The sequence below is a fragment of the Crocuta crocuta genome, unplaced genomic scaffold (genome assembly GCF_008692635.1).
Source record: "Crocuta crocuta isolate KB4526 unplaced genomic scaffold, BGI_CrCroc_1.0 scaffold219, whole genome shotgun sequence".
NCBI classification, from domain to species: Eukaryota; Metazoa; Chordata; class Mammalia; order Carnivora; family Hyaenidae; genus Crocuta; species Crocuta crocuta.
In genome coordinates, this window is record NW_027551572.1 from 2,446,470 (window position 1) to 2,466,906 (window position 20,437).

The following is a 20,437-nucleotide window of genomic DNA, read 5'->3' on the forward strand; positions in this document are numbered from 1 at the left end:
TTAAAACTAAATAGACCATAGGTGCATTATTGAAACAAGTGAATGAAAATTTTACATGCCAACGTCATTATGTGCAGGAATATTTTTTTGAGGGAATTCTTGGGTCTTCCTCTAAAGACTACTACCTCACCCTACTCAGACGTGAAGATGAGGGGGCCGTCCACCATGTTTACCAGCACATAAGATATGGAAACAGAGGGAACTTTACAAGGATACTCTGTTCTGGAAAAGGAAGAAATTTTCATCACAAATGATTTGTAAGTGTCTCTAAAAGTTGTTTTAAATGCAGACAACCATGTGGTTCACACAAGGACAATGCATTGAGAGTTAAAATGAGATGATAAAAGGGAATCTGCTTCTATTTTACAGCTTTACAAGTTGACTACACCAGAGGTACACTGATGTAAAACATTTTTTGGGTGTATTCAGGTAGAAGATGTGGGTCTCTTGATTTTTACTAAGAGGTTGTGAATCCACCTGTTTGTCAAGGCATATGAATCTGTCCACATAGAGGATACCACATACATGCTCAAGTGAAGCTTAGATCCTGGCTGCTGAATGCTGCGTGTTGTCTTTCATCTTAAAGATTAAAGTTAAGAGAAACACTCATTCCTTTAAACTTTTTGATTACTGTGTCTTTCTAGAGCACAAGGGACAGTAACTGCTTGGACCACACTCTCAGCTCCTTGCTGACTGGCACTTCCTATCACATAACTCTGGGCATCTGTTGAAGCTACTAGAAAAGGTAAGTGCTCAAAACTTACGTAACTGCCTAAAGATTATTCATTGCAGGCTTTACTGCTAGGAAAAAATGTATTTCTCCTTCATTTAAAAAGAACAAACGAAAAATGAGTGGGCTGTACCTGGTCAGACATCTCTTTGCGACTGGTGGGTTGGTTGATCCCAAGCTTTGTATTCCTCCAGCAATTCTGCAGGCCCTCATGTGTAATTTCTGTGTATGGACTTGACCCTTGTTTTCATTTTGGTAACCTGTTCTGATGGTCCCTTCATCCTAACTTTTTCATTAAAAAAACTTCGTCCTATTTGGATGTATATAAACTCCCTCAAATACTAGCAGTAAAGACATGGGACTATGGCTAGACATTAGATAGATATTATATGATACTTATTCCTATGTTGCAAAACAAGGGTTCTCCAGTTAATCAGGTATGTTTCACGCTCTCAAGATGAGGGTCTTATACTATTTGTGTCTACAAGTTGTACAGAGTGTTAAGAACATGCTCTGGATATCAGAGCCAGGGCCCCAGGAGACTGTTTGTGAAGGGCCCTGGAAAAGTCACGTAACCACTCCAAGCCGCAGGGCTAAAACGAAGTGGTTGTAAGGTTGTAAGGAATTACTTTTCTCGTTCCCTGCGGCCCAAAGGTTTGAATTAAAACAGTCTGTCTACATGGAGTGTGAATATTTGTCATACCTGATTCTCTGACTGAATGGATGCTGAATGCCTTGTTCCCTTTAGGGCACTTTTCCCTAGTTAGTTCTTAGGAGGCATGAAAGTGCTAAAATCTCACTGCGGGCCACGCAGGTAATACCTGAAGGAGGAAGGAAACCATGTGACACCATCTCTTTGTGCAATACACTTTTATTTTCCTTTTACCTTTGCAGTCATCTTTGAGTAATTGTTGTGTAAACAATAGAATGGAATGGAATTACATTAAATTGTATGCAAATGGCTCTAGAACACCTTAACAATTATGACAAGGCAATTATAAATAACTTTTCTTTCCTTAGTAATATATATTTGCTTTTTAAAGTACATTAAAGAGCTGCCATATCTAGGGTTAGCTAGGAAAGAGCAATGGTACCATCCTGGGAGCCCACCTCCCTGAAAGTTTAGACTCCAATTTTGAAAATCCTAAGGTTTACTATTCCTTAATATATAGTCAAGCAGAGGGCTACTTGGGTGAAAGTATTTATTCTCGAAACTTAACAGCATTTTACCTTTTTAGTCATTGTACAAAAACCCTTTCTATCTTTTCACTCCATCTGGGTATTCTGCAGAATTTCAAGTAAAACTCAGATTCTGGTATCTTCAAGTTTATCACCTTTGGAATAACAAATCCTATCACAGAGAAGTCAAATCAGAGATGGGTACATAATTAGCAGTCTAATAGAATGGCAACATTTTATATAGCATTCTATACGTTCCAATGAAGCAAAACTTACATATGCCACTTTATGTAGAGGAAGTTTTAGATCTGAGACTATTCCAGAATAAAGCAGCCTCAGGCACATTCTTAATATGAAAGTTTGCAAGGCACCTCCCTCTCCCAAGAGACAATCAGATTGTGGATTGATTTTTAGGCAAACAAACCAAAAGAATAAGCATCTAAGTTCCTAATTCAGTCATTTCAAAAATCAAAAGTTATAAATACTCCAAAGATAGACCTGAATATTTTTTTGTTTTTAAATAACAAGAGATTAACTGCAAGAAGCATATAATCAAAAACTTTTCTTCTTATAGCTAAGGTGTGTAATGCATAAATATATGAAAAATAAAATTCACAGTCAGTTTTAAAACTAGAATTCAAGTTTGGCTAATAAATCTTAATTTTATAAGTATATTAATTTCTAAATTCAACATAAAAGAGGCAGTATTGTCAGATGTACAATTAAAGTAGAACAGAAAGAACAACAATGAAAGAAGAAATAGGCTTCTGATAGAAAAATTCCTTTTGTTGCCAATAAACAGGACCACCTGAGTGTATTTCAGATTCTTTTCACTTAAGGGATATCCAAATTGATTGCTAAGAATATTAAATAGCTTTTGGAAGAATTAGCAACAGTCGTGCAGCTGTGGCATTTGCTTGTTCTCATACTGTGGATTGCTAGAGAATAAAGCAGAACTCGGAGTGTTGTAAGTTTAAAAAAATTCTTTTTTATCCCATTTCACTGAAGCCAGACTCTTCACAATCTTCTGATTTTGTGGGAACTGGGAGTGAGGGGGAGGGAGAAGAAGTGGGGGAGGAAGATTGAGGGAAGTGGTATGAGGTGGGGGCATGACAGATCAGGGAGATGTCAAGGGACATACATCAGCTGACACTCAACTGGGCAAACCCGATCAGCTTCACTTCATCAGGAATCTCCGACCCATCACAGCCTGAAGCCTGAAAAAGGAAAAAGACACCTTCAGTGCCAGTTGATCCAAGGAAAGGCACAGTGTCCCATGTCTTCCAGCACTGAATTACTACTGTTAACAAATCTGGTCATCATGTTTGCTATCAAGTGTAGAAAATGGGGGTGAGGAAGGGATTTGTCCCCGTTAAAACACCACAATGTCTAGGCTTAAAGCTTTGAGACTGCCAAGAAAGTGATCTTAAATATACTTTCAAATTGGAGTTCCTTGATAATTTTAAAGGAATATTACAATAAAATATCTTTGAATAAATTTAGCCAAAAAGGTGAAAGATGTTGTACTCTGAAAATAGTAAGACACTAATGAAAGATATTAAAGACACAAATAGAAAGATATAGCATGCTCATGGATTGGCACAATTGTTAAAATATCCATATCACCCAATGCAATCCCTATCAAAATATCAATATTATTTTTCATGGAACTAGAACAATTAATCATAATTTATATGGAACCACAAAAGACTCCAAACAGCCAAAGGAAGCTTGAGAAAGAAGAACAAAGCAGGGAGATATCAAAATCCCAAATTTCAAGATGTACCACAAAGCTATAGTAATCAGAATAATATGGTAATGGGGCAAAAACACACACAGATCAATGGAACAGGACAGAGAGCCCAGAAACAATCCCAAACTTATATGGTCAATTAATCTACAACAAAGGAGGCAAGAGTATACAATGCAGAAAAGACAGTCCCTTCAACAAATGGTGCCGGGAAAAATGGACAGCTACATGCAAAGAAAGAATGAAACTAGGCCACTTTCTTACACCATACGCAAAAATAAAATAAAGGCCTAAAACCATAAAAATCTTAGGAAAAAAACCACAGGCATAACCTCTTGGACATCAACCCTAGCAACATTTTTCTAGACCTGTCTTCTTAGGCAAGGGAAACAAAAGCAAAAATAAACTATTGGAACTATACCAAAATAAAAAGCTTTTGCACAGCAAAGGAAACCATCAATAAAACACAAAGGCAACCTGTTGAGTGGGACAAGATATTTGCAAATTATATATTGGATAAGGGGTCAATAATCCAAAATATAACTCCTACAATTCAACAACAAGCAAAAAATACATAACCCAGTAAAAAAAAAAAAAAAAAAAAAAAAAAAAAAAAAAAAAAAGAAGAAAGAAGAAAAAGGCAGAGGACCTGAAGAGACATTTTTCCAAAGAAGAACTACAGATAGCCAAAATATACATGAAAAGATGCTCATTACTCAACATCAGGGAAATCTAAATCAAAATCCAATGAGATACCGTCTTACACCTGTCAGAATGAATAGTATCAAAAGATAAGAAATAACAAATGTTGGCAAGGATGTGGAGAGAAGGTAACCTTGGTGCACTGTTGGGTGGGAATGCAAGTTGGTACAACCATTGTGGAAATGAGTATGGAGGTTCCCCAAAAAATTAAAACAGAAATGCCAGTAGTTCCACTACTAGCTATTTACCCAAAGAAAATGAAAACACTAATTTGAAAGGATAGATGCACCCAAATGTCTACTGTAGCATTATTTATAGTAGCCAAGATATCAAACCAACCTACATGTCTATCCACAGATAAATGGATAAAGATGTAGTATGTGTATATACTGGAATATTACTCATCCACAAAGAGGAAGAAGATCTTGCCATTTACAACAAGGATGGACCTAGAGGATATTATGCCAAGTGACATAAGTCAGCCAGAGAAGGACAAATATTGTATTTCATTTCTATGTGGAATCTAAAACACAAATGAACAACAATGAAACAGACAAATACAGAAAACAAAGTTGGTGGTTGCCAGAAACGAGGGGCCTGGGTGGATGGGCAAAATAGGTAAAGGGAATTAAAATGTACAAACTTCCAGTATTAAAAAAAATTATGAAAAGGAGCACAAGCGATTAAACAGGTCACTAGGGTAAACCTGGTTTTTACCAAAAGGTATGCTTTCTAAAACTGGCCAAAAAAAAAAAAAGTTACCAAGAAGTAGAACAGTTCATGATAAATAACTGTTATTTTTCCATAATGGAATTCTGTTTATAATATTTTAGGACATTAATGGCCTAAAATTGGCCCAAATTATAGTGTGTCAAAAACTTTGATTTTTCTTCAAAATTAAAAGGAAGTGAAAACAAGTCACTGTCCATCAAACCTTTCACTTGTCCTTACTGCAGTTTTTTTTCACTTCCCTCTTTCCTACACATACACACAGACACACACAATATACTCAGATCACCATTCTAGGCTGCCTCTCTAGAGTATATAAATCAGAACCAGACATTATGTAAGTACCACAAGCAGGGAGAAAAATGTTTGATGAATGACTGGGAATGGGCAATTAATCACTAAAGGGCCATCCAAACCTTTTCTTGGCCTAATTCCTGCTAAATTATTGTCAAAACAATTAGTTTCCCATGTAAAAAAAAGCCCTTTCCACTCATCACAATGAACCGCTCTGTGCTGCTCCAAAAAAAACAGTACATAAACTCAGCTCTTTGTCAACCCCAGCGGGTCCCTTACAATAAGAAGCTAATTAGAACACGTAACTTGAATATTTTTAAGTAACTATCTTAAAGTAATGTTATCTGCACTTATGCTTATGTAAGAAAATCAACAGCCTAAAGGGTAGAAATATTAGTTGGCATTTAAACAATTTACTCTGTGCCTGTCCAATGATTTCTCTAGTTTTACTTTGACAAGATATTCAGTAAAGGGCAGTAAGATCAAAAAACGTTCCTTTCCTTATCACTTTTAACAAAGTAGTACAGGCACAGGAGGCTTGTCAGATAAGATATTTTCCCATGGGTATTTGTCATACAAATACTGTGACACTCACACCCCCCCCCCAGCCGCCACCTGGTTTCTTGTTCCACAAGCACTGTTTGTATACCTCCCTAAACCTTCCTGCTATGTAGCTACTGCTAACAATGTCACTTACTCAATGCAGTGAATGGGGGCAGACACAACATGTGTAATTAATAGGCAAATGACAAAGACCCCAGGAGCACTGGCTGCTGGCAGTGAGGAGAAGGAAGGGGCAGGGGTGAAGCTGTGAAACGCATCCGTGCACCTCAAAGATACATCAGAAATTTGGCAGTGGGACTAGCAGGAGGTTGAAATGACCTGAAATAAAAACAAAATATCCAACAGTGGTTACGCCAACTAGACATAAAAGAAAAATCTGAAGTTCCTCTGGTGAAGAGTAGTGGAAGTAAGAGTTTACAATCTAAGTGGTTATAAGTGGTTATTGTGGGCACATCACACAGGGAGTCCAGCCTTCACTCTCCGTCCCAATGCCTCCCTCCTGCAGCAACACTGGAACATTCAGTTTCCTGGCAAAGAGGCACAGGCCAGGTTGTCTGGCTTTAAGTCAGGCACTTGGCTCTTCTTCCCCCACTACCCTGCTGACTCTCTTTTACCCAAGGCTGACTCCTCTCTCACTGTGGCCTGCGAAACTCTGAGGGCAAAAACAAAAGATTCTGGAATCTACAGCAAAGGGACGGAGACCCTGAAAGCAGCAGTTCTCAAACTTCTTGGTCTCAGGTACCCTTTTTACTCTTAAAAATTATCAAGGACTTCAAAAGCTTGTGTGTGTGTGTGTGTGTGTGTGTGTGTGTGTGTTTAATCATTCACCACAATCAAATGGGAATTATTCATGCAAGGCTGGTTCAATATTCACAAATCAATCCATGTGCTACATCATTAAGAGAAAGAAAAAAAAAACACATGATCATTTCAATGGACACAAAAAACTTTTGACAAAATACAACCCTCATTCATGATAAAAACCTTCAAAAGAGTAGGTTCAGAGGGAACATACCTCAATATAATAAAGGCCGTCTATGAAAAACTGACAGCTAACATCCTTAATGGGGAAAAACAGAGCTTTTCCTCTAAGGTTAGGAAGAATACCAGGCTGTCCATGCTTCCCACTTTTATTCAACATAATATGGCAAGTCCTAGCCACAGCAATCAGACAGCAAAAAGAAATAGAAGGCATCCAAATCAGTAAGGAAGAAGTAAAACATTCACTATTTCCAGATGACATGATGCGATATGTAGAAAACCCAAGACTCCACCAAAAAACTGCTAGAACTGATCCACAAATTCAGTAATGTCACAGGATGCATAATCAATGTACAGAAATCTGTGGTCTTTCTATATACCAATAATGAAGCAGCAGAAAGAGAAATTAAGAAAACAATCCCATTTACAGCTGTGCCAAAAACGGTTAAGATATCTAGGAATAAAATACTGATGAAAGAAACAAAGAAGACACAAAGAAATGGAAAGACATTTCATGCTCATGGACTGAAAGTACAAATATTGTTAAAATGTTTATTCTACCCAGAGCAATTGACACCAAAACACCAGCACTTTCTACAAAACTAGAACAAAAATCCTAGAATTTGTATAGAACTACAAAAGACCCCGAGTAGCCAAAGCAATCTTGAAAAAGCAAAGCTGGAGGCATCACAATTCTGGACTTCAAGTTACTTTGCAAAGCTGTAGTCATCAAAACAGTACAGTACTGGTACATAAACAGACAGATCAAGGGAACAGAATAGAAAACCCAGAATTAAACCCACAATTATAAAAGAGTATCCAATGGGTTAAAGACAGTCTGTTCAACAAATGGTGTTGGGAAAACTGGACCATTCTCTAACCCCATATAGAAAAATTCAAAATGGATTAAAGACCTAAATGTGAGATCTGAAATGGTAAAAATCCTAGTAGAGAACACAGCAGTAACCTCTCTGACACTGGCCATAGCAACCTCTTATTAGGTAAGTCTGAGACAAGAGAAACAAAAGCAAAAATAAACTATTGGGACTTCATCAAAATAAAAATTTTCTATATCAGCAAAGGAAACAAAACTAAAAGGCAGCTTACTGAAAGGCAGAAGATAGTTACAAATGATATTCAATAAAGAGTATCCAAAATATATTTAAAAACTTGTAAAACTCAACATGTAAGAACTAATCAAATTATAAAACGGNGAGAAGATAGTTACAAATGATATTCAATAAAGAGTTAGTATCCAAAATATATTTAAAAACTTGTAAAACTCAACATGTAAGAACTAATCAAATTATAAAACGGACAGAAGACATGAACACATTTTTCAAAGAAGATATATAGATGGCCAAGAGAAACATGAAAAGATATTCACATTACTTACCATCAGGGGAATGCAAATCAAAACTAAAATGAGATATAACCTAACTGTCAGAATTGCTAAAAGCAGCACAAGACACAACAGCTGTTGGAGAGGATGTAGAGAAAAGGAACACTCAAGCACTACTGGTGGGAATGCAAACTTGTGTAGCCACTATGGAAAAGAGTATGTGGGAGTTTCTCAAAAAGTCAGAACTACCCTATGATCCAGCAATTGCACTACTGAGTATTTACTCAAGGAATACAAAAACACCAATTCAGAAGGATACATGCACCTGTATGCTTACAGCAGCATTATTCACCACAGCCAAGATTCGGAAGCAGTCAAGTGTCCCTTAATAGATGGATGGATAAAGATGATGTAGTATGTACATATATAGGTATACATACAGACATATATCATACATAAATACAATGGAATATCATTCCACCATAAAAAGAAATTTTGCTATTTGCAATAACATGGATGCAGCTAGACAATATAATGCTAAGCAAAAGGAGTCACAGAAAGACAAATGCCATATGACTTCACTCATGTGGAAGTTAAGAAACAAAACAAATAAGCAAAGGGAAAACAAAGAGAGACAAATCAAGAAATAGACTCATAACCATAGAGAACAAACTGATGGTTACCAGAGGAGGGTGAGTGGGGGGGGATAGGTGACATAGGTGATGGGGATTAAGGAGTGCACTTGTGATGAGCAATGGGTGTCGTTCAATCATAGTATTGTTCACCTGAAACTAATATAACACTGTATGATAACTATACTGGAGTCAAAACTTAAAAAGCTTGTTTTTGCAGGTTATATTTATTACATTGACTATTTTAGAAATTAAGACTAAAAAACTTTAACATTATTAAAGTCATGTTTAAAGTATTCTTAACTATTAAAATAATTAAAAACAAACATGGTTATATAGGTTATATTATACTTAAGGTATCAGAAATTAAAGCTGAGATATTTCTGAATTATTCATTTAGTACTTCATTAAATGTAATAATAAACCCACTACACGCTAGCATAAATAAAATCATGAAAAATAACCACTTTACCAAAACTAAGTGGCACTGCTTTATATTTTGAAAATCTCTTTAATGTCTTACTTAACAGAAGATGGTGAGATTTTTCTATCTGCTTCTACATTCAATCTATTCTTTTATGTTGTTTTCCTTGAAGCATATAAAGAAAATCCAGCCTCATATAAATACGTAGTCAAAAAAGGAAACAGAATTTTGAGAGTCTTTCTGATAATTGTGGATACTGTTTGTTACTATTTCAAGACTTTTCAAGTGGAGTTTCTTAAAAGGTAGGTGAGACATGGGATCAAGTTAGGTGAGACATGGGATCTGAAACCTTAGTATTGAAATTTCATTATCTGTTAGATTAAAACCATTGGTCTACCTTGCATTTTGAATTGATCTTTTACCCAGGTATAATTCTGTGGCCTCACTGAATTATGCAGATCTTCCACTGATGACACAGTTTGCTCTATAACCTCGATGTTTCAATACACAGTGCCAACCAATCATATTCATTACTATCACACATCACTAATCTCATCAGAAAAAGTAAGTACTGGGGTGCTGTCAAGGTTACAGGGGCAGATGCAAGTTTTCCAAAGTCCTTTTTCTGCTCTAAAGCTGAAATTTATTATTGAGGACAAATGCTGTCAGTTGTTTTCCTTAAAGCATCAGGCTTACTTGGTTCATTTTGAAAAAATGCCTGCCAAATCCTTAGTCTGAATAATCACAGTTTGTCAGTTATTCTTCCAAGTAGAATCGGTGGCCCACGGGGACAAAAATGGCTTGTTCAGCTTACATAACTCAATCTCACAAGAGCTTTTCCTGGAGACAACCACTATCCTTCAGTACGTAAGCATACCTTGTTTTACTGCACTTCACTTTGTTGCCTTTCCCGGATACCACATGTTTTACAAATTGAAGGTTTGTGGCCAAGTAAGTACCAAGTAAGTCTATTGGTGTAATTTTTCCAAAAGCATTGGTTCGCTTTGTGTCTGTGTAACATTTTGGTAATTCTCACAATTTTTTAAACTTTTTCATTATATTTGTTATGCTGATATGACATCAGCAATCTGAGGTTACTTCTGCAATTGTTTTGGGGCCCACAAACCATGCTCATGTAAGATGGTGAACTTAACCCATAAATGTTGTGTGGGTGCTGACTGTTCCACTCACTGGCTGTTCCCTCACCTCTCTCCCTCTTCTCTGAACTCCTGATTCCTTGAGATCCAACTGTATTGAAATTAGGCCACTTAATAACTCTACAATGGCCTCTAGGTGTTCCAGGGAAAGAAAGAATCACATGTCTCTCACTTTAAATCAAAACCTAGAAATGATTAAACTTAGTGAGGAAGTCAGAGACCGGCCAAAAGCTGTCACAAGCTGTGAATGCAAAAGTTCAAGAAAAGTTCTTGAAGGAAACTGAAAGTCATTTGCTACTCCTGTGAACACATGAATGATAAGAAAACAAAACAGCCTTAGTATTGCTGATATGAAGAAAAATTTGGTGGTCTGGACAGATCAAACCAGCCACATGTTTCCTTAAGCCAAAGCCTAATCTGGAGGAAGGCCCTAACTTTCTTTAATTCTCTGAAGACTGAGAGAAGTGAGGAAGCTGCAGAAGTTGGAAGCCAGCAGAGGTTGGCTCATGAGGTTTAAGGAAAGAAGCCATCTCCATGACATAAAAGTGCAAGGTGACGCAGCAAGTGCCGATGTAGAAGCTGCAGCAAGTTTTCTAGAAGATACAGCTAAGAGAATTGGGGGCACCTGGGTGGCTTAGTCGGTTAAGCGTCCGACTTTTGCTTAGGTCATGATCTCGCGGTTCGTCGGTTCGGGCCCCGCGTTGGGCTCTGTGCTGACTGCCAGCTCAGAGCCTGGAGCCTGTTTCAGTCTGTGAGTCCCTCTCTCTCTGACCCTCCCCTGCTCACGTTGTCTCTCTCTCCTAGAAATAAATAAAACATTTAAAAAAAGAGAGAGAATTGAAGAAGGTGGCTATACTAACCAGTAGATTTACCATGTAGACAAAAACAGCTTTCTTTTGGTAGAATATCCATCTAGGTCTTCATAGCTAGAGAGGAGACATCAGTGCCTGGCTTAAAACCTTCAAAGGGGACAAGCTGACTCTTGTTAGGGGCTAATGTTAGCTGGTAATTTTAAGTTGAAGTCAGTGCTCATTTACCATTCCAAAAATTCTAGGGCCCTTAAGTATTATGCTAGAGCTATTTATAGAATCTGTGCTCTATAAATGGAACAACAGCACATTTGGTTACAAGATGGTTTACTGAATATTTGAAGCCCACTGTTAAGAACTGCTTAGAAAGGATTCCTTTCACAATACTACTGCTCATTGACAATGTACTTGGTTATCCAATAGATCTGACAGCGATGGACAATAAGATTAATGTGGTTTTCATGGCTGCTAACACAACATCCATTCTGTAGTCCATGGGTCAAGCAGTAATTTCAACTTTTGACCCAAGCCAAAGTCAGACACTCAACCGACTGAGCCACCCAGGTGTCCCTCACCTTTCAAGTCTTATTATTTAAGAAATACATTTCATAAGGCTGTAGCTGCCATAAAATGATTTCTCTGATGGATCTGGGCAAATAAAATTGAAAACCTTCTGGAAAAATTCACCTTTCTAAATGCCATTAAGGGCATGAGTGACTCTTGGGAAGAGGTCAAAATGTCCACATTCATAGGAATTTCAAAGAAATTATTCCCAGTCCTCATGGATGACTCTGAGGGCTTCAAAGTTTCAGTGGAGAAAGTAACCTCAGATGTGGTAGAAACGGCAAGAGAACCAGAATTAGAAGTGGAGCCTGAAGATGGGACTGAATTGCCACAAGGGCAGGATAAAAGCCTGAGCAGGTCAGGAGCTGCTTTTTATGGATGAGCAAAGTGGTTTCTTGAGATGGAATCTACCTCTGGTGCTGATGCTGTGAAGCTTGCTGAAATAACAACAAAAGGGTTTAGTATATTCCACCTCCAACCTGCGTGCGCCTTGGGGCCACTGGAGACTTGAAAGTCTACACTGCCATCCCAGAGGTCGTGAATGAACTGGTCTGGGGTGTGGCCTGGGTATTGGGAATTTTGAGCTCGCTTGATGATGCAAAGGTTCAGTAGAGTTGAAACCACTGTTCCACCTGAGTGCTTCCCAAAGAGTTAGCTCCACGTTTCCTATACAGCAGAGGTTCTCAAACCTTAGCATCCCCTGGAGTACTTGTTAAAACTAGTTCCTGTGTCCTCCCCCCNCATTTTTATCAAGTTTCCAGATGAAGCCGGCACTGCTGGTCTGGTGACCACACTTGGGAGAACCAGTGTCTCAGACTGGAGCAGGATGCTTAGAGCGGCCACCTGGTTCTGCTCGACCTGATAGGTTCCCTTCCTCCCCTTTCAGTAGGGAGAAAAAGTTAATACTCTTAAGTAGTTTTATATCTCATTTTGGCCTTCGCTTTACTTGTGCTTCAGGAAATGCTGCCTCAGGTGATGCAGCCTCCAACTATGCCTGAGCTGACAGCCTGGAAAACTAAGGCCTGTTAGGTTAGTCAGTCATTAATTGACAAAATGCCTATGAAAATCGCTGTATATAACTAATGTATGTTATTAAACTTCAGTATCTAAAATCTACAATCCTCAAGTAAGTGTGTATCAGTTGGATGTTAATTACATATAGTCACAATCTGTATTCTATCTTTCATATTTTTACTAGTGCAATTTCAAAAATCCCACACTGAAAGCAGCAAGATTCAATTACTGTATAAAACTGCAAAGGACCGAATTTAAAGATGCCTCAAAAGACATTTATGAAGACTGGTCGCAAGGCAAGGCTTACAACAATCAATGAGACAGTACTGAGATGCCGAATGCAAAGCATGTTATACCCTCTGCTTGAACCACTTTGTTAAACGTGTTGTATATGAACAAGGTTTCTGATCTTCCTGCCTCTGGCCATGCCAACAATGGAAATCCAGCTTCCTCTAGCATATAATACGTGAAGTATAAGATATCATTGGGCAGGGGAAAAAGTAAATGCTCTTCTTGACAAAACCAATATCCTTGCTCCCTGGGCCATTGTGTTTCTTATATAAGCAGATATATAAGATGGACCACTTTTCAAACTTGAGCCACATAATTCTAATAGTGGTGGGAGAGTAGAGAGAAAAGAGCAAAGAGATCACAGACTGAACCATCTACCAAACAGCATGTTTCACAGCCATGGCTAAATATTGGAGTCACCAGGGGATGCTTTGCAAATGCCCAAACGCCAGGCTGCACCAAGAGCAATTACATTAAGGTTATCTGGTACGGGCCCAAGGCAGCAGTGATTTTTTTAAAGTGCCCCAACCACCCCCTGAGTAAACCACTGTTCTGTGAGGTAAAGAGCTACAGTACCAAGAGACAACTCATTCTTGAGACGATTTTCAGACTCCTGACACTCTCCTTTAGAAAGCAAAGAAAGCATGGAGATAAAAATTGATAAACAGCTGAGAGATAAAAGGACCACAGCAGTAGTAGTTTTTGAGGAAAAGTGCTTCTGAAATCCTTTGATCTTTTGTTGTTCAAGGAAAATGCCAAATGGATGAGCGAAGGCAAATGCATTTGAATCTCTGTGGTTTCACCAGGATGCTAGTGTTCCACAGAAGATTAGGCCAAGAAGCAGTTCAAATTAGCTGTCAAGTGGTTCTCAAACTGGCTAGCAAGTGGTAACAACAAGGTGACCCCCTCAGGTTTAACTAGGGCTGGATAGAGAGGTGAGCAACCGAAAGAGGAGGACACTCTTGAGTCTGGCTTTATTTAACATCGTTAGCTGTCTTTTGGGAAAAAAGCCATTAATTTCCATTTACTGGGAACGGCACATTACTACATTCTCAAGCTATCAGGGTGAAGGCGAGACTTGCATGGGTTCTCCTGCAGGACTCCTGTGCCAGACAGGCCAATGCCACTCAATCTGCTTAAAGTACAGTAGCCCATCCATCTCAACCGCTGTCAATATGGGCTCCACTTACCCAGGATCATACAGTGCAGACTCTGCAAATTCAACTCTGATCTCACATCACGGCCCAGAGTTTTCAACAAAGGTGATTCGTAGAGGCAGGACCCCGCAGCCTTGTGGCTTTATGGTCATCCAAAAGGAGGAATCCACAAAGAACAGAAAGCCATAAAATCACGAGGCTGCAGGGTCCGGCCTCTAAGAATGTTCAGAGAAGGTATCGTAGGTGCTTTTTAAAAAAAAAATATTTATTTTTGGGAGAGCGCAAGCAAGGGAGGGGCAGAGAGAAAGGAATAGAGGATCCAAAGTGGGCTCTGCCTGGACAGGCTGACAACAGCTAGCCCCATGTGTAGCCTGAACTCACGAACTGCAAGATCATGGCCTGAGCCAAAGTCAGATGCTCAACTGACTAAGCCAGCCCGGCACCCCTATAGTAGATGTTCTTACAAGACCTTCAGTAATAGGGAAGGGGTGGCTATTCCTGTTTCATAGGTAAGCAAGTTTAGGGGGTGTGGGGATAAGCCAGCACAAAAGCTTTAATCTCTTATCTCTGTTTACATATTCAAAATGAGGCAAATCTTCTGGATGCGGTGTGTTATAACCTCTTTCTTATGGTATAAAAAATGAATAAAGAAACATTAATATTGGCTTGAAATCCTGACACAGGATACTATTTTCTCCACCAATACATTCTCAGACGAATGAAATATGTTCACAAAGATGTAGGTGGATTAGAATCATAATAGAGGTGATAGAAGAATTGTAAACCAGAAGATGGATTTTTCAATTTGTTAATTTTATCATTCTGTGTCTGAGTAAACTGTTCTTTTTGTTATCGAAGAAAAATTTCTTTAGATAAATTCTTTCTGTGAGAATCTTTGTATTTTGCTTTTCTCCCACAGCCTAGCCATCTGAAATTAGATGAGAGGCAAGATCCAGAAAATTCATTAGCACAGGGCTAACATTTACTGTAACTGATCATTTTCATGTCTTTGGCCATGTACATTTTCCATTAAATTTTCACAAGAAATAAAAAAGACAGATCATCAATATATATTGTGCACAGCAAGGTGTTAGTCATTTATATCTTAAATTGCTTGTGGCATTCTGACTGGCTCTTGAAGATTTATAACTTTAAAATGAGTCACTTAATGTACTGTTTGCTAAAACTTTCAGGAAAACAGTCACTTTTGACTGTTGGGATTGCTCTCCATTTCCGGCCGTGGTCATCATATCTCTTGGTTTCAGAAAGACGCCAGAATGCTCAGGATCTATACCTCTATGGCCACTCCAGTTCTCACATTTCAAGTCTGCTAGTGCAGAAAAACTGCTAGAACACCTCTTCTCTACGAGAATCTATTGCTGTGATTTGAAATGGGGAGTTAAACTGTTAGGTCTTTGTTCACGAGCATTGAGTGAGTAGTTCTACAATCGCTTCCAATTACCTAAACCATTTCTACAACAATCAGCCTCAATTTTTAAAAGTTAGAACCACTTGGCTTTCACTCCAGGAAAGCTTTATTAAGAGTGCTGGCTGGAATGAAGTTTAATTTTGCCTATATGGTCAAGGTGCCATACAAACTGGAAGCGAAATGGTACAGGCTTCAAGGTTTCTCCAATGACCACTCTTTTTTTTTTTTTTTTTAAACGTTTTATTTATTTCTAGGAGAGAGAGAGAGACAGCGTGAGCAGGGGAGGGTCAGAGAGAGAGGGAGTCACAGACTGAAACAGGCTCCAGGCTCTGAGCTGGCAGTCAGCACAGAGCCCGACGCGGGGCTCGAACCCACGAACCGCCGAGATCATGACCTAAGCGAAAGTCAGACGCTTAACCGACTAAGCCACCCAGGCGCCCCTCCAATGACCACTCTTAAAGACATAGGGGAAACGAGCTACACTTGTGGACGAGGGAATTTCCGGTCATGGTCAGAAACTGTTCCCAGATGTCAAACAGGCAAACAATGCAAAAATGGATCCCTAAAGAAAGCAACAGTAGCAACAGGATCACAGAGCAGGTTATTAAACCGATTTTGTTCCTGGCTAGCAGAGCACGGCAAAATATTTACCTTCTTACTGGAACTTTCAACTTACCAACTTAAATGTCAGTGTTTTTAAAGCTTTGGGATCATCTACAATCTTCTGTAAATTAGCAGCCACTGAAAAATACAAACGTGGAGAAACAGTGTCCAAATTATTTACAATAACACTGGATTTTCACATCAGTGATTCAGAAAATCTGGCTAATCATGGAATAAGCTACAAAATTATTTCTTTCACAGACATTTACAAAGTCCACATAAATAACGAAATTAGTCTCATACATTTTCTCCAATTTATATCTTCAGCGCATCTGAATTAATCACCATACGCTGAGCCCACATTTCATAAAATCAAATGGGAAATTACTTGCTAATGGAAAGCAGCCTCCACTCTTTTACCACTTGGTTTTTCTCAACACTCATTACTACAAAATTCACTGGCCAGCAGAGGGCAGCACAAAACAAAGGAGAAGTACTGTAAAGAACTGCTTCTCTGAAAGTCGTAGGTCAGTACATTGGAACGTGTCTCCCATAAATTCACTCAGTTCTCTGCACCCAATTTTATCAAAGCAACAAAATACAGTGGATAACCTCTACAACCCGGGCATACGTGTTAATGCTTTCAGTGCATGATGATCTGTCAAACCAGTGTAGTGCCACCTTGAACAATATCCAAGTTGGCTGAACAGGGTCAAGCACTAGAGGCTGTCAGTGCGGAGCTCAATAGAGAAGATGTGTTTTCAGTATTAGCAGGATTCATCAGAAACTCATCCCATTTTCCATGGTGTCATCATATATTTGATACTCTAGCAGAGAAGCCAGACTTTCCTGCTTACTCATTCTGATTTAGGATACAGAATTATCAAACAGTAATGATGATGGAAATTTAAAACTTTGCCCTATCCATATCCAAATCTAAAGTATAAAGTGTTGAAAATCAAGTAAGGACTGCTGGTTAGGGAAAAAGAAATGACTATGGAAGAAATTAAAGAAGGTTCCGTTTATCATTTTTACTTTTCATGTGGAAAGTTATCTGCTGTTCAGTAATTAGGTACCTGAAAAGTTATGCAGCTATTTTAAGATTTAAAAAAAAGATAACCTATATTTTGAGAAAAGTGTTTCAAGTAGAAAGGCTAAGTGGAGAGTAGAAAGAAATCTGCATATTTCGTGTTTCTCTAAGGTGGACTAAAAACAACACAGATACATGGATTTTCTGCAGATTAGTTCTTTAATTCATCAGCTGCAGAAGAGAAAAAAATGAAAATTATATACTCAATATGGCCTATTTCTCTTTATAAACCACAATTACAAGCATCATTTTATCTTCATTTGTTGCCCTTAATACTTCCACTCTGAGCGATCTGCAAGGTTTCATTTATGAGAACCCTCCCTCCCTCCACATCTTCTCCTTTTTCTTCTACCCCCACATGCAAAGTTGCAAAAGCATCAGGTATATCCTGGGACACCAACCTCAACGTTAGAGGTGTCAGCACCAAGCATCTTTTGGCCTCCTCTGCAGTTTCCTGAACATATTTCAGATGCTAAAATCATCTAGTAATCCATGCAAGAAACACTGGCTTAGGGGGTGAAAAGCTGTGCTGTGAAACGCTGTCCACCAAAGCCAGTATTTATGATGTCAGGGCATTCTGACTGCAAATTACAGCAGCTGAGCACAGTCACCATTTTCTTAAAACATAAAAGTGTTCTAATAGCCCCTCTGATTTGGACTGATTTCATGAGTGGCCGTAAAGTCTTCATATGAATTTCTGTCGTTTCATTAAAGGCCCTCAGTTAATGTGGATGATTTACTGCCCTGTTCCGGGTCATCTCTTTCCTGTCTGCTCTGTACTGTTCCGCCAGAAGTAGCGCTCCGTCCTCCACTAATTCAGAGCCCTCTCTCTGGCGTGCGTGCCCGTGTGCTGGGGCCCATCTCCCAGGAACATGGCTAAGCAAGTTGGAGACTAGAGGGCAAAGCTGAAATACCAGCATCTTAAACAATCATCCCGGAAGCCATACTCCCCAATTGTGAATCCTACGCCTCGGGGACATTAGAAATTCAAATTCTCTCTTCAACTCAAAGCAAAAATAGCAAAACTGGCCACTTACCTGATTACTTATCCCAGCTGCTAGGCTTATTTTCAATTTAGTTGATTCTAATTTGTTGTAAAGTGCTATAAAATACCTTCATTTAACTGACACCACATAAAACTCAAGGTGATACTAATTTCTCTTCCACTAGCAATGCTCATTAAAAAGATGGGTGTCACTGTTTTCTCCCTTCTCCTGACTGTGCACCTGGATTTCAAAAATAAAAATGCTCCTTACCTGGAACGTGAGCTCAGAAAGGAGGATTGGACAGGGCTGGTTAACTACAGCTTCTTAAGTATGTGTTGGTAACACTGAACTTCATGTTTTAAGGTGCTTTAGGTTTCCCCAAAATATGGGGCTTCAGAACCCTGCCTCCTCACTGGCCGTCAACTTATCTCCAATGCTTCCTGGCTTTTCCAAATAGAACCCATTCCCCTAGTTTCAGATGCAGACTGTGTTCTCTCTCCATCCCCTCTCTTCAGTCACAAGTGCTCTCCCGGTTTCTTGACCATAGCGGACACAGAAAACACTGAGGTACCAGGGATTGTGGCCGTCTTGTCCTACCTACCACTGTAGCTACATGGTACCTTTGTGGGAGCCATCTATTTCTTGGCTAGTTTTGTGTCTCTGTGTCAAACTTTAGGCTTGAGTCAGGGCTATAAATTCTATGTGCTCTTTTTGAATAACATTTGGCCTAAGGTATGGTAGGTATTGTGCTTTATGAAACTGTAATAATACCATTAACAACCACATGAAAAAGATGTTGATGCTCATATCTCCCTGAATCCAAAAGAGAAGGAAATAAGACGGTCCTGGGGGTAATCCAGCAGAGGCAAAGCAGCAGAGCCGACATTCCCTTGGCACACTAAGGCAGCATTCTTCAGACACTGTTTTCTCTATGAACTCTGTGTACTACTCAAATTCTCCACATTTTGACAGTTAGAAAAGTAATGGTTACATAATGACTACTTACAGTCTGTTTGCATTACAGGTAATTAGTGGAAAGATACACTTTTCTCCCCAGATACCAGGGTATTTCACAACAATCTCCTATAGTACTGATGTTCTGGTGGCCGTGAGTTAATTTATCTAATTTGAGCTATTCTCAAACAAAAGCTGTGGAGAAAAGCACTCCAACGAACCCCAAGTCCAAGGCATTCCTCTAGGAGGAAATTCTGAGTGAAGACAAAGTACAGACTTGGGTTACCTGATATCACAAGACTGTTTGATCCAAAGACACATCCTCAACATCTGCTCTGTACACTGTGTTGCTGCAGAAAGGCAGCATGAGATTACAAAGCAAGAAAAAGACACAGATGCCAAAAGAGAATGTGAGCTTCTAAGTAAGGAGAAAAGGAAATGATAGGAGGGTGGAGATCTTATGGATCATTGTAACGCTAATGTGAAATTATAGCTAATTAACTATTATGTTTGGGACAAAATACAAGAGATTCACCCTAGTATTTTCTCTAAATTGCTGGGCTCTTATCTTGAGGAGATGAGTGTAGCACAGTGTGTAAGTGCTTTCATTTTCCAGCCAGAGTGCCTAGGTTGAATTCCTGCTCCCTGCTCAGAGCTACGTGGCTCCATGGACTCGGGCAAGTTTACTTTAACCTCTTTGTGATGAAGTCTACACATCTGTAAAATTTGGTTATTAATAGTGCCTGTCTGATAGGGTTCTTCTGGGAATTGAGTTCATACACATCCAGTGTTCAGTGCTTGATATATTGCAAGTACATAACAAATAGTAGCTTACTATCTCTACCTCGGACAAATGCATATTTTAACTGGTTTTCTTGCTTTCAATCTTAACCCATGAGCCCTCTTACACTCACCAGAGTTACTTGGAGAATCTAAGTCATAAATTGGAATATACTGCCTCCTTAGGTAATACTCCTTAATTGTTGTTGGCGTATGCCAACCTAGTAGAAATGGATAATTCCTAGAAACATACAAACTACTAAGACTGAAGCAGAA

The 20,437-nt window shown here is 38.9% G+C and overlaps 1 protein-coding gene across 1 annotated transcript in view; it reads right to left on the reverse strand.

Annotated features, from left to right (window-relative positions):
* Nucleotides 1–1,583: 1,583 nt before the first annotated feature.
* The window catches only part of STK39 (serine/threonine kinase 39), a 258,475-nt gene continuing 239,621 nt past the window's right edge, over nt 1,584–20,437 (reverse strand). Inside the window, exons 18-20 of the mRNA XM_077751175.1 lie at nt 16,425–16,489; nt 3,068–3,126; nt 1,584–2,081 (exon numbers count right to left, since the gene is read on the reverse strand). Coding sequence (XP_077607301.1) covers nt 2,036–2,081; nt 3,068–3,126; nt 16,425–16,489 — 170 coding nt within the window. The 3' untranslated portion in view covers nt 1,584–2,035. The remainder of the gene's footprint in view (nt 2,082–3,067; nt 3,127–16,424; nt 16,490–20,437) is intronic.